The following is a 13,040-nucleotide window of genomic DNA, read 5'->3' as shown; positions in this document are numbered from 1 at the left end:
AAACAAACATCAGGAGTAACATAAATCAAAAATCTGGCAAAGACATACATATTATATAAGGAACCTCTATCAAGTAGTAGGCCCATCCATGACATGTAGGCCTTTAATGTAATCTTGAGCTGTGGTAGCAGAATCAAATAATTTCCATCTTCAATATTGCAGGATATAGAAGCATGAGTCTAATTTTACACTTAAACAAAGTAGTGGAGATAGGGGTAAAACCTCTGTGATGCTCCAAAAGTGCTGAAGAGTAGTCTTGAAAAATACAAATAGGTACCCCATTGTATTGAGTCTTTCATAGATTTGTATTTCCACAAGATGGACTTGGGAAAATCCACTGCTTGTTTCTAGGATAAGCAGCATAAATTCTGTTTTACTGTTTTGGGATTTTGCCAGATATTTGTGCCCTGGGTTGGCCACTGTTGGATACAGGATTCTGGGCTTGATGGACCTTTGGTCAGCCCCAGTATGGCAATGCTTATGTTCTTACGTTAAGATTTCCACTTTATGGATATAATTGGATTTTCAACATCAGTACACGTGGTCTATGCGTACCTTCCATCTTGCGGCCCACCCTGTGTGCGCATTCTAAGCAAAGAGGTCCCATGCCACTGCTCCAGCAAGTCAAGAAATCTTGTCCAGTATGGACTCTAGCAAACCAATAAAGTGCAAGTGCCATTCCAAGAACAGATCTCTAGATCCTCTGTTTTTGTAGCTTGATCTCGTACCTGGGTCTACAGGGTTCATATCTTGCTATTCATGGCCTGTTCAGTGTCCTCAGTGGCAGAGACTCGCTACTCCAACTTGCCCATTCTGCGAGTAGTATCCACCAGCATAGATTGTAAATGCAGTGTCTGCCCAGAAAGCTGGGGCTCAAGTGTGTGCACCACTGTTACAAATAGTGGTCACTCAATTGTGTTCAATTCTGGTCACTGCATCTCAAAAAAGATATAGTGGAATTAGAAAAGGTGAAGAGAAGGGCGACAAAAATGGTAAAGAGGATGGGACGGCTTCCCTATGAGGAAAGGCTAAAGCAGCTAGGGCTCTTCAGCTTGGAGAAAAGGCGCCTGAGGGGAGATATGATAGAGGTCTATAAAATAATGAGTGGAGTTGAACGGGTAGATGTGAAGCGTCTGTTCACGCTTTCCAAAAATACTAGGACTAGGGGGCATGTGATGAAGCTACAATGTAGTAAATTTAAAACGAATCAGAGAAAATGTTTATTCACTCAACATGTAATTAAACTCTGGAATTTGTTGCCAGAGAATGTGGTAAAGGTAGTTAGCTTAGCGGAGTTTAAAAAAGGTTTTGACGGCTTCCTAAAGGAAAAAAGTCCATTATTAAATGGACTTGGGGGAAATCCACTATTTCTGGGATAAGCAGTATAAAATGTTTTGTACTTTTTTTGGATCTTGCCAGGTATTTGTGACCTGGATTGGGCCACTGTTGGAAACCAGGATGTTGGGCTTGATGGACATTTGATCTTTCCCAGTATGGCAATACTTATGTACTTGTGTACATCTGCTAGTGGCAGCACGGCAATCCCAGGCATCTCCACCATTTTGTCATCCCCACCATGGCCTTTATCCTTTTTTTTTTTTTTTTTGTCTGTCCCCTTCGAGGACATGGTGTTGCTGGATTTCAATGGAAATGTGTCCATAAAAGCTTCACAAATCCAAAAAGTAAGATGATTGCATAGAATAATGTTTTATGCTGCTGGTTTGGGTCAGACAGGCAGGGGGCACCAGAGTGGATCAAAAGTGCGTCTGTTCTACTCAATCATGTGATTTCCCCCCCCCCCCCCCCCCCCCCGAAATAATAAAAAAAAAAAATCAAAAGACACACTCTTCTTGCTGTAGGATTGGCCAGTGGGTGGGGTGCATGCCCTTCACCATTGCCTCTGCTCTTCGTAGAAGGAAAATACTTTTTTTTACACCTGTCTGAGCCCTCCTGTGGGTCTTAGCCACCAGCTTTACAATAACATTTCATTCTTTTTCTGAAAATCAGTCCACCCTGTATTCTGATGCTGTTAGTGGATATTAATGCCTCTCTTTCTGGTCTAGGCAAAACTTGACACTGGGACGCTTCTTCTTAGTACACACCGACTGATATGGAGGGATCAGAAAAATCACGTAAGTACTTACAAAGTTTTTTAATATTTCTGTCCATGGCCAGAAGTGTAAATTGGCTTTGGTACACTGTAAAATAAAACCACCTTGATTTTTGGGTGGTGTAGTTGGGGAGCTGACACCTTTTTTGGGAAGTGTGGAAATGTCAGCCCACTGGAATTGGAGCCGTCTCTTGGCTTGTGTTGGATTTTCTTAGCTGTGTAGCTATCTTGTGTTTCATCTGCAAGTTTTCTACTAGTGGCTACTAGCAGAAAACTTCTGACTCGGAAAGAGAGGCAGTCTTTTCTCTCACAGGGTCTCTTTTCCCAGGTTCTTCACCTCAGGAACATGACTGAACCTTACCACTGCAGTGCCAGGACTAGTTAGGGGTGAGGGGGTTGGTGGAAGTGCAGAACAACTGGAGCACATTTGGATTGAGGTGATTTCTACTTCAGAACTCATAAGGCACACAGGAGTCGGGCTAATAAATTGTCTAGTTGTTCTGGTGACACTAGAGCCAGTTGGGTTTTCAGGCTATACCGAATAAATTAATGAATATTTATTTGGATTAAACTCACACCCTTTTCGCAAGGTAAGTTACATTTAGGTATTTCCTTGTCCCCAGAGGGCTTAGTCTGTTTGTACCTGAGGTAATGGAGGGTTAAGGGGCCCTTTTACTAAGCTGCGGCAAATCTGGGCTTAGCATGTCCTAATGCAGGATTTTAGTATCACAAAAGATTTTTCTCTAAAATAGAGGCAACTATTGTACTTAAACGAGACTAAAGTTCTGTGAAGTGCATCAAATTAAAAAAAATATATATGAAAAGGGAATAAAGCCTTTGAAATCCACCCAACCTCCAACCCAAATGATTATCTTTAATGACACAGGTTGAAAGAGATAATGGGTTCCTTTATCATCCTTGGCATAAAATACCCTTTCATTTTATGGATGGATTTTGCCACATGCTAACCCCATTTTTACTGTGTCCTATAAAGGAGCTTTTTTCTATTTTATTTTTGTAGGTCTCTCATGCTGATTTTCCATTAGCACACGGGACTTGCAAAAATATTAACACGGGAGCCCTTACCTCCTCCTGTTTAGGAGGTGCTAAGTGCTCCGGCGTTAACCCTGTGTTAACCAGTTAGCACGTGCTATTGTGAACACACTAGCTGGTTAGTTTCCACATTCACACTCTGCCTATGACATGCCAGCTCAAAAAAAATGTTTTTAATAGTTTATGTACAATTACCACATGTATGCTTTTGTTACAGTTAGTTACGTTTTTTGTATTCCGCTTTTACCCAAAATTCTACGTGGATGATAATAGAAATCTAGGTCAGCTATCTAGGAATTAAATGCTAATGGTGCGTTTTTGGCGCACTAAGCCTGGGGCCTAGCACACCTTAGTAAAAGAAGCCCCTAAGTTCACAAGCGAACTAGTTCCTGGGATTTTTTGAGCTCTGCTTCCGACTAGAAAAATTGTTGGCTTAAAACTGTGATCACTCATTACCAACAACAACAAAAAAAACTGCAAGGTGCTCTGTCGTTTGTTGAAGAATAGAAAGAAAAAAGTGAGGAAAATGGATGAGGATACCAAAAATTGTGTTTATTCGCATAAAAAATCAAAATTAAAAAAATAACAATGGTAATATGAAGTATAAAACGGACCCGACACGGCCGTGTTTCGGCCCTAAGGCCTGCCTCAGGGGTCTTTGCAACCTCAGAAAATGTATATCAAGGTATGTACTCCAAGGCAAATATCTGAGCGGAAAATCTCTAAGATCTGTGTACTCCTCTCTTCTAGAAAAACATATATATAAAATGTGCTGAAAAGCACAAAAAGCGTATGATGCTTCTCTCCAAAGAGATGTCTACAATTCTGAAACATTAAGCATATTTTTTTTTAATTGTTTTCTCCCCCCCCCCCCCCCCCCCCCCCCCTGTATGTTGACTATTTAGGAATGCTGCATTGGCATCCCACTTTCTCAGATTGTGTTCATTGAAGAGCAGGCAGGAGGGATAGGAAGAAGGTAAGAATGTATCGAGTCTGCTCTCCTGTTTCTTTACTCAGACCCTATTGAAGCTGCTGTACCACACACAGCCTTCCTCCCATACTGTCATGTAACGCTCATTCACAGCCCCAACTAACACTTTCTCATTGGATTCTGGAGGGAAATATTGATGTATTAGGGTCCTGCAAACTTACTCCGTTTTTATGTGTGTTTGGCTTGCTTGTTCTTGTGTAAGGAAAGCCAGACCAGAAGAGTCTAAAGTCATCTTTTTGCCTTTTTTCAGATTTCACTGGGCCCGTTAAGGGTAAAGCATCCTGTTCTTATCTTAGACTGTCCTCTTGGAAACTTCTGGGAGAATATTTGTCATCTTGTTTCTCTTTTCAAGTTCTCTCTGTGTTTTCTTACGTTTTCTTCTTCCTTTATTTTGCTTTTTTGTTAAAATTTTTAAAAAGAAAAAAAAAAGTTATCAGTTTCCACACCTTTCCTGCACTCTAATCCACTAATTTTTGCCTCCACTGCTTGATCTTTTAATCTGTTTTTGTCATTTTGATCTTACTAACACTGTCTCCAGTGACATGTTGCATACTTTCATCACCCTTTGTATGAAGAAGTGCTTCTTTACTTTCATTTCATGTGAAACTGCATTTATATCTGTTTATTCTCAGGATAGGATCAAGATAGATAATAACTTTAAGAAATAAAATCTTATAAAATTTACAAAGTACTATATAAAAATAACCCAGATAAAATAAACTTGTATGTATAACGCATACAAAATAATAAAATTTCAAATACAAACTATACAGTATCTAAATAATACAACAAGCCAAAATTATGTCAAATAAAAAAATGTGAAAACAAAAGTGCCTTCCGTTTCTTCCTGCATGCTGCCCTTGTTCTGAAATTTCTTTTCCAAACTTGTACAGTAGATGGTAATGTAGCACAGGGCGCCTGGGAAGAGCAAGCTCTTATTTCTTAGTGTCAGCTACACTGTTCTGAACCAATGGGTGTTATCTTCCTGTCAGCGTGGAAGTAGAGAGAAACTGAGTTTTGCCAGTGACATCACCAGCATAAACAGAGGTGCTCCCTGGAACAGTCCAGTATTTTCTCTACCTTCAGCAGGTGGTAGTTGTTCTCATGGTGCTCCTGCCCCTGGTCTAATTGTGTGTTCTGCTGGCTGCGACCTCACAGAGTGGTCAAGCCTAGCAGCTGCTCCCAGGTTGCAGTCTCGGGGACCGTACCTGGTTGAACTTAGAGCTTGATTTCACAGCCCCCCCCCCCCAGTCGAACTTCTTAGGGCCACTGAGTGGCTCAGTCCCGTGGGGCCTTGCCTGAGGGGTGTGGGTCCCCATTCCCCCACCCATCTTGCCTGTTCACCCTGAGTGTATTCCCTACAGGCTCCTCCTGCAGCTCCCAGGCTTTCCAAAAATGCTCACTTTGGCAGCACATATACCAAAAAAAAAAGAAAAATTTAATTCAATTGGACTGGCTAGCTTCATGCTCTTTGTCAGGGGCTAATGTTATTGTAGAGTACTTCAGAGGGGAGTGTAGGAGGACTGGGAGGTCCTCTTCGGCTTCCAGTCCCCTGTATACTCCAGTTCCGAGGACACTCCTTGTTGGGAGGCTGGGGAGAAGCAATCCCATGGGTTCCGGCTCCTTTGTCATGACAAGTTGTCTTGTCTCTTAGATGAGGTCGGGGGGGGGGGGGGGTGGCCTTGGCTACGCTTAAGCCTCTCACTGTGGTCCCCTTGGGGGCCCATAGTGTTTTCCGCTTCATAAGGCCCTCATCTGCTTGATGAGGGCAAAGTGGGAGCAACCGGATGGTCCCCTCAGAATCGCCGTGTCTCTTGCTCATATCTATGCCTTTGCTCATGAGGTTGAGAAGTGTTGGGTCTTCCTGAGGGTGGACGCCCTGGTTACAACAGTGACACAGGTGACCACTGTACCTGTCCAAGGGGGCTTGGTCCTCGGGGAGCTCCATGAAAAGAATGCGGAACAGCAACTCCACCTGGCCTTTTCAGTGGGGAATCCAGCATTCAGGCTGCTATTTGTGGTGGTTAGGTAGCTCCATGCTGCATTAGTTCCAGCAGTTGTCGGACTCCCTGGAGATTATTGACTGAAGTCTGGGACTGCCTTTGTGGGCAGATGTTCTGTATGATATGATCATTCTGACATCCTGCTCAGTGGAGATGTTGGGGGTCCGCCATTAGTTGTGGCTTTGCCACTGGATGTGGGTGCGGCTTCCAAGAAGCTTTTGAGTCAGCAGCCCTTAGGGCTTGCTCTCTGGTAGTGACTTGGGAAAAGTTGGTTAAGGATATGGGGGAGGCTCTCCGAGCTGCACAAGGGTGCAGCGATCCTTGGCCTTAAGGGGGGCAAGTCACTTCAGGTCCTCTTGGTGCCCTTTGACCCAGGCCGGGGGGGGGGGGTCTGAGTAGGTGCTTCAAGCAGGGGTCCTTTCAAGGCCCCAAGTGAACCAGGCCCTCGGGTCCTTCAGGAAGGAACGCAGCCACTCAGCCTACCCAATGAGGATTCCACTCGTTTCCAGTGGGAGGCAGGCTGTCTCTCTTCTGCAATGCATCGCTCAACAGCATCTTAGATCAGGGGGTTCTGGAGGTGGTTGAGAGGGGGTACTCCATAGAGTTTGCTTGTCTGGGTCTAGACACATTCGTGATCTCTCCCTGTGGTTTGGCTCTAAAGTGCCAGACTGTTGTTACCCTTTAGCAGCTCTGTGATATAGTTTGACATTTGAATTTTGATATACTGCCATTCAAGGCAATCAGAACAGTTCTGCTGGTGGAGCGTGGCCTGGACAGGTACTGCATCTATTTCATGGTCTTGAAGAGGGGCGGTCCATTTCCCCCGTCCTGGACTTCAAGAGGATGAATGCTTTTCTGCAACTCCAGTGCTTTCAAATGGAAACGCTTCTCTCAGTCATTGCCTCAGTGTGTCCAGGGGAGTTCTCGACTTCCCTAGACCACCTTGAGGCCTACTTCCACTTTCCCATTGTGGATCATCCCAAGAGATATCTGCACTTTTGTATGTTGGGGCGGCACGTTCCGTTTTGGGCCTTGCCCTTTGGCTGGGCTAAGGCACCCCGCACATTTTACAAGGTAATGGAGGTGGTGGCTGTGCACCTATGGTGTCGAGTATTCGGCTTCATCCCCGCCTAAGGACTGTTTCGGACTGACTCATCTTCAGTGGTCAGATTTTCTTCTCAGGTTATTTCCCTCCTGGAATCCCTGGGCTGGATAGTGAACCAGCCCAAGAGCCATCTGGCCCTTTCTCAATCCCTGGAGTTTCTTGGGGATCTGCTTTGACACAGCCAGAGGGGATGGTTTTTCTTCTGGAGGAGTGGGCAGAGAAGCTCGGGGCGCAGTTGTGCGATCTCCTAGAGCCCATGGTGTAGGATTACTTGCAGCTCTTGGGCTCTATGGCTGCAACTCTGGAGGTGGTGCTGTGGGAGAAGGCTCACACAGTGTATGCTACAACAAGCCCTGTTGTCCCGGTTGGCTCTGCCCTTGTAGGACTTCCAGTGTTCTCTCTTTTGCTTGCTCCCAGGGTGAGGATCAGTCTGGCCTGGTGGGGACAGTCTGGTGAACATTTAGAGAGAGGTACCTGTTTGTCTGTCCTAATTAGACACTCTTGCACCTTTGATGACCCGCCCTGTAAGGCGTACAAAACCCCAACCTTGGCTGACTTCTAATATCCGCTACCTACGTTCCTGTACCCGCTCCGCTGAACGCTTCTGGCGGAAATCTCGGACCCTTGCTGATTTCTTACACTTTAAGTTCATGCTGACCTCCTTCCAATCTGCTCTTTTACGTGCCAAACAGGATTATTATATCCAACTGACCAACTCTCTTGGCTCTAATCCTCGACTTCTCTTCACCACATTGAACTCTCTCCTCAAGATGCCCCCTCCCCCAACTCCCCCTTCATTATCTCCTCAGACCCTTGCTGAATTCTTTCACAACAAGGTTCAAAAGATAAACCTTGCTTTCTCTCCCTCACCACCTGTCCCTCCACTAGTCCGTTCCCCTCTCTCTCCTTCCCCTCATTCCCTTTCCTCCTTTCCTGAAGTTACTATTGAGGAAACTACACTTCTCCTTTTTTCCTCAAAATGTACCACCTGTTCCTCTGATCCCATTCCCACCCACCTTCTTAATGCCATCTCTCCTGCTCTTATTCCTTTTATCTGTCACATTCTCAACCTCTCACTTTCCACTGCGACTGTCCCTGCTGCCTTTAAACATGCTGTGGTCACACCTCTCCTTAAGAAGCCTTCACTCGACCCTACTTGTCCCTCTAATTACCGACCCATCTCCCTCCTTCCTTTTCTCTCCAAATTACTTGAGCGTGCTGTTCACCGCCGCTGCCTTGATTTTCTCTCCTCATGCTATTCTTGACCCACTACAATCTGGTTTTCACCCTCTCCACTCAACCGAAACTGCGCTTACTAAAGTCTCCAATGATCTATTACTGGCTAAATCCAGAGGTCAATATTCCATCCTCATTCTTCTTGATCTTTCTGCTGCTTTTGACACTGTCGATCACAGCATACTTCTCGATACCCTGTCCTCACTTGGATTCCAGGGCTCTGTCCTTTCCTGGTTCTCTTCCTACCTCTCCCTCCGCACCTTTAGTATTCACTTTGGTGGATCCTCTTCTACTTCTATCCCTCTGCCTGTCGGCGTACCTCAGGGTTCTGTTCTTGGTCCCCTCCTCTTTTCTATCTACACTTCTTCCCTTGGTTCATTAATCTCATCCCATGGCTTTTCCTACCATCTCTATGCTGACTCCCCCCAAATGTACCTTTCTACCCCTGATATCTCATCTTGCATCCAAACCAAAGTTTCAGCGTGCTTGTCTGACATTGCTGTCTGGATGTCTCAACGCCACCTGAAATTAAATATGACCAAAACCGAGCTTCTCATTTTCCCCCCCAAACCCACCTCCCCGCTCCCCCCGTTTTCTATTTCTGTTGATGGCTCTCTCATTCTCCCTGTCTCCTCAGCTCGAAACCTTGGGGTCATCTTTGACTCTTCTCTCTCCTTCTCTGCTCATATCCAGCAGATTGCCAAGACCTGTCGTTTCTTTCTTTACAACATCCGTAAAATCCGCCCCTTTCTTTCCGAGCACTCTACCAAAACCCTCATCCACACCCTTGTCACCTCTCGTTTAGACTACTGCAATCTGCTTCTTGCTGGCCTCCCACTTAGTCACCTCTCCCCTCTCCAGTCGGTTCAAAACTCTGCTGCCCGTCTCATCTTCCGCCAGGGTCGCTTTACTCATACTACCGCTCTCCTCAAGACCCTTCACTGGCTCCCTATCCGTTTTCGCATCCTGTTCAAACTTCTTCTACTAACCTATAAATGTACTCACTCTGCTGCTCCCCAGTATCTCTCCACACTCGTCCATCCCTACACCCCTTCCCGTGCACTCCGCTCCATGGATAAATCCTTCTTATCTGTTCCCTTCTCCACTACTGCCAACTCCAGACTTCGCGCCTTCTGTCTCGCTGCACCCTACGCCTGGAATAAACTTCCTGAGCCCCTACGTCTTGCCCCATCCTTGGCCACCTTTAAATCTAGACTGAAAGCCCACCTCTTTAACATTGCTTTTGACTTGTAACCACTCGCCTCCACCTACCCTCATCTCTTCCTTCCCGTTCACATTAATTGATTTGATTTGCTTACTTTATTTTTTGTCTATTAGATTGTAAGCTCTTTGAGCAGGGACTGTCTTTCTTCTATGTTTGTGCAGCGCTGCGTATGCCTTGTAGCGCTATAGAAATGCTAAATAGTAGTAGTAGTAAATAGTAGTAGTAGTAATTAGATTGTAAGCTCTGTCAAGCAGGGACTGTCTTTTCATGTTCAAGTGTGCAGCGCTGCGTACGTCTAGTAGCGCTATAGAAATGATAAGTAGTAGTAGTTAGTAGCAGCATGTGGCACAGAGCACCTGTTCAAGCCAGGAGGCATCCTAGTCCATGAACCGACTGGAGACCCAGGCGATTTGGCTCTGTTGGAAGGGAAAGTGGTCAGAGTGCTGTCAGACAATGCCACGGTAGTGCTGTATATCAACAAGCAGGATGGATCCAGGAGTCTGGTGGTGGCCCTGGAGGCGGAGAATCTTTCGGTGGGCAGAGACTCATCTGCAGGCTCTCTGTGGTTCATATGGCAGACAAAGACAATGTGCAGGCACACTTTCTCAGTCGCTCTCTCCTGAATCTGGGATAATGGGAACTGAGGATTCAGGCCTTTCAGCTCATTGTGAGCCACTGGAAGTCTTCTCAGTTAGACCTGATGGCGTCAGGAGTTTATGTGAAAGTGAAGCACTCTTCAGTTGCTGGAGGGGCCTAGTCTCTTACAGGATAGATGCATTGGTCGATTGTGGACCCCCCCTCCCAAAAGTCTCTTTCCATGGCATGTTGTGCAGGTTTGCATGTCATCCTCATTTGGTCTTGCTGGTGGCATCAGATTGGCCTCGCAGATCTTGGTTTAGGGATCTCTGGTGTCTAGAGATGGGGGATCCAAACCCCTTTAGGTTACGATATGGCCATTGAAAGGCAATGATTAGAGGAAGTACTGGTTTTCCCCCCGCAGTGCGTTCTACCTTGCTTTGCTCCTGGAAGTCCTCTACTTCCCTGGCATATGTTGAGGTCTGGCGTGTGTTTGAATCCTGGTGCACGGTACAGTCCTTATCTCCCTGGAAGGCTCAGGTTCCTGATGATTTGGGTTTTCTGTAGCAGGGCCTGGTACAGGGACTAGTTTTTAACTCCCTGAGAGACCAGGTGGCTGTGTTGCCTAGCTTACCCTTTTGGATGTAATTGGGGAACATGACTTAGCATAACTTGTGGAAAAGTATGACACAAGAACACTTTGATATTAGATAGTGTAGTGTCTGGAAAGTAATTACATTTCCTTTTGTTTATAGGTCTTAAGTTATCATGCCCAAAATATACTAACAAATACTGACACAACTTCCCATGGTATTATAAAAATAGATTGCTTATTTATTTACAAAGCAGCAGGAACAAAATGAAAGGGAAGAATAATGATAATTTATTTACATAGCAACAGGAACAAAATGAAAGGCAGGAATAATGACAAAGATGACCTTATCACAAAAAAAGCTCAGAGCAAACTCACATCAGACCCTAAGGCAGGCTGGTATAGCCACATCCTAGTTCAATAGCACTACAGCTATTGCATAGCAACTATACAACCTGGATGGAGATGGCACAAGATGTCCAGCGGGTGGCAGTGTTCCTCTGCCAGGACAGTCAGGATGGCAGAGCAAGGGCTGCATTTCAGATCAGATGTAAAGCAAACGGCCATTTGCCTCGGATATGAGCCTTTTTTATGCAGAAATTGCAGGCTGCAGCTGGGTTGATGACGTGATTCCTGGCTTTGTTGTCAATGCACAACAACTTTGTCTGTCTTAGATGTTGTGACTTGAGGGGGCCACAATATTGTCCCACTGGCACCACACTGAAGGGGCACCTAACCCATGAAGCAATTGTTCCAGTAAACAATGTGTATTCCTTGGATGAAAAGGAGCCTCAAAGTCTGAAACAGGTTTGTTGATTCTCAATGTTGTGATGTGGAGAACCTAATACTTTGCTACAATCATGACGAGGCAGGGATCATTCTGACCATGAAATGATTGTTCTGATAAACATGTTGTTCATTTTCACCCACAACCTTGGCAGTATTTAGCAGTGTCCTTCTGACCACATGGAAGTTTGAGGCCTATCCAGGCAACAGGCCTTAGCATGAGAATTGAAGTTAGTCAGGTTAGTGATGCTGTATAGTGCTTCCTGTAGGGGCCTTTTGCTCCCACAGGGAAAAGGGGAAGGGCGTCTCTCTGACTTTGCTTAGAGAGATAGCAGTTTCTGAAAGGGGTGGCTTTCTTGGGACCTCAGTCTGGTCTTCCGGGCACTGTCTGAGGCTCCGTTTTAGCCCCTGCATTTGGCTTCCAGCAAGGATCTGACCCTCAAGATAGTGTTTTTGGTGGCCATCACCTCTGCTAGGAGGAGGGTTTCTGAATTGCAGGCCCTATCATGTCGTCTCCTCCTTGGAGGATTCCATGTCCTTGCGCACGGTACCATCCTTTCCATGTGAATTAGGAGACTTCTTTGCTCTCCTTGGTGTGGTATAGGGATTGTTGCTGGAGGATCAAAGGTTTCACAAGCCGGATGTCCAGAGGATACTCGTCAAGTATTTCTAGGAGATGAGCAAGTTTTGTCTCTCAGACCACCTTTTTGTACTTTTCCAGGGCCTTTGAAGGGCCAAGTGGCCTCGAGGACCTCCATTGCAAGGTGGATTAAGGTGGCTATCAAGTCCCATTACATTGGCAAGAATTATCCAGTGGCTTAGGGGCTCAAAGCTCACTGTACTAGGGCTCAGGCTGCTTCCTGGGCGGAGATCTAGGCGATATCCCCTGAGGAGATCTTCAGGGTGGCGACTTGGTCGTCGCTTCATTGCTTTGCTAAGCACTACAAGTTGGACTTACTGGACAGAGCCCACTTGGACTTTGGTGGAGCTGTCATTTGGGGGGCCTAGTCTTCCCCCGTCCAGTAGATCTACTTCAGTACATCGAATTGGTTCAAAACAGCGGAGCTGACGCTAAGAAAGAAGAAATAACCTGATTTTCTTTTCTTTAGTCAGCAATTCTGTTCTGCAGTCCTGCCCTTGGAAGACCGTGGCCCAGGGTTCTGGGTGTACTCTGTGCTTCTTTTTTCAGTGCTTCAAAAAAAAAAAAAAATTCATTTTGTGACGGAGCCATACAGATTCCCGTGATATGGCTATATCTTGGTATATTCAGGGTAGCAAGTGCCACTCTGGTGTTTGCTCGCTTGATCATTGCAACTGCAGTGGTTGATCGATTGGGATGGGGCATGAGTGCGTTACAAAGGGA

The 13,040-nt window shown here is 45.6% G+C and overlaps 1 protein-coding gene across 1 annotated transcript in view; it reads left to right on the top strand.

Moving 5' to 3' along the window:
• VPS36 (vacuolar protein sorting 36 homolog) overlaps nucleotides 1-13,040 on the top strand; it is a 77,873-nt gene that overhangs the window by 13,464 nt on the left and 51,369 nt on the right. Inside the window, exons 2-3 of the mRNA XM_030200435.1 lie at nucleotides 2,064-2,132; nucleotides 4,069-4,139. Coding sequence (XP_030056295.1) covers nucleotides 2,064-2,132; nucleotides 4,069-4,139 — 140 coding nt within the window. The remainder of the gene's footprint in view (nucleotides 1-2,063; nucleotides 2,133-4,068; nucleotides 4,140-13,040) is intronic.

The sequence above is a fragment of the Microcaecilia unicolor genome, chromosome 4 (assembly GCF_901765095.1).
Source record: "Microcaecilia unicolor chromosome 4, aMicUni1.1, whole genome shotgun sequence".
Taxonomy (NCBI): Eukaryota; Metazoa; Chordata; class Amphibia; order Gymnophiona; family Siphonopidae; genus Microcaecilia; species Microcaecilia unicolor.
This window is presented reverse-complemented; position numbering and strand designations above follow the sequence as displayed.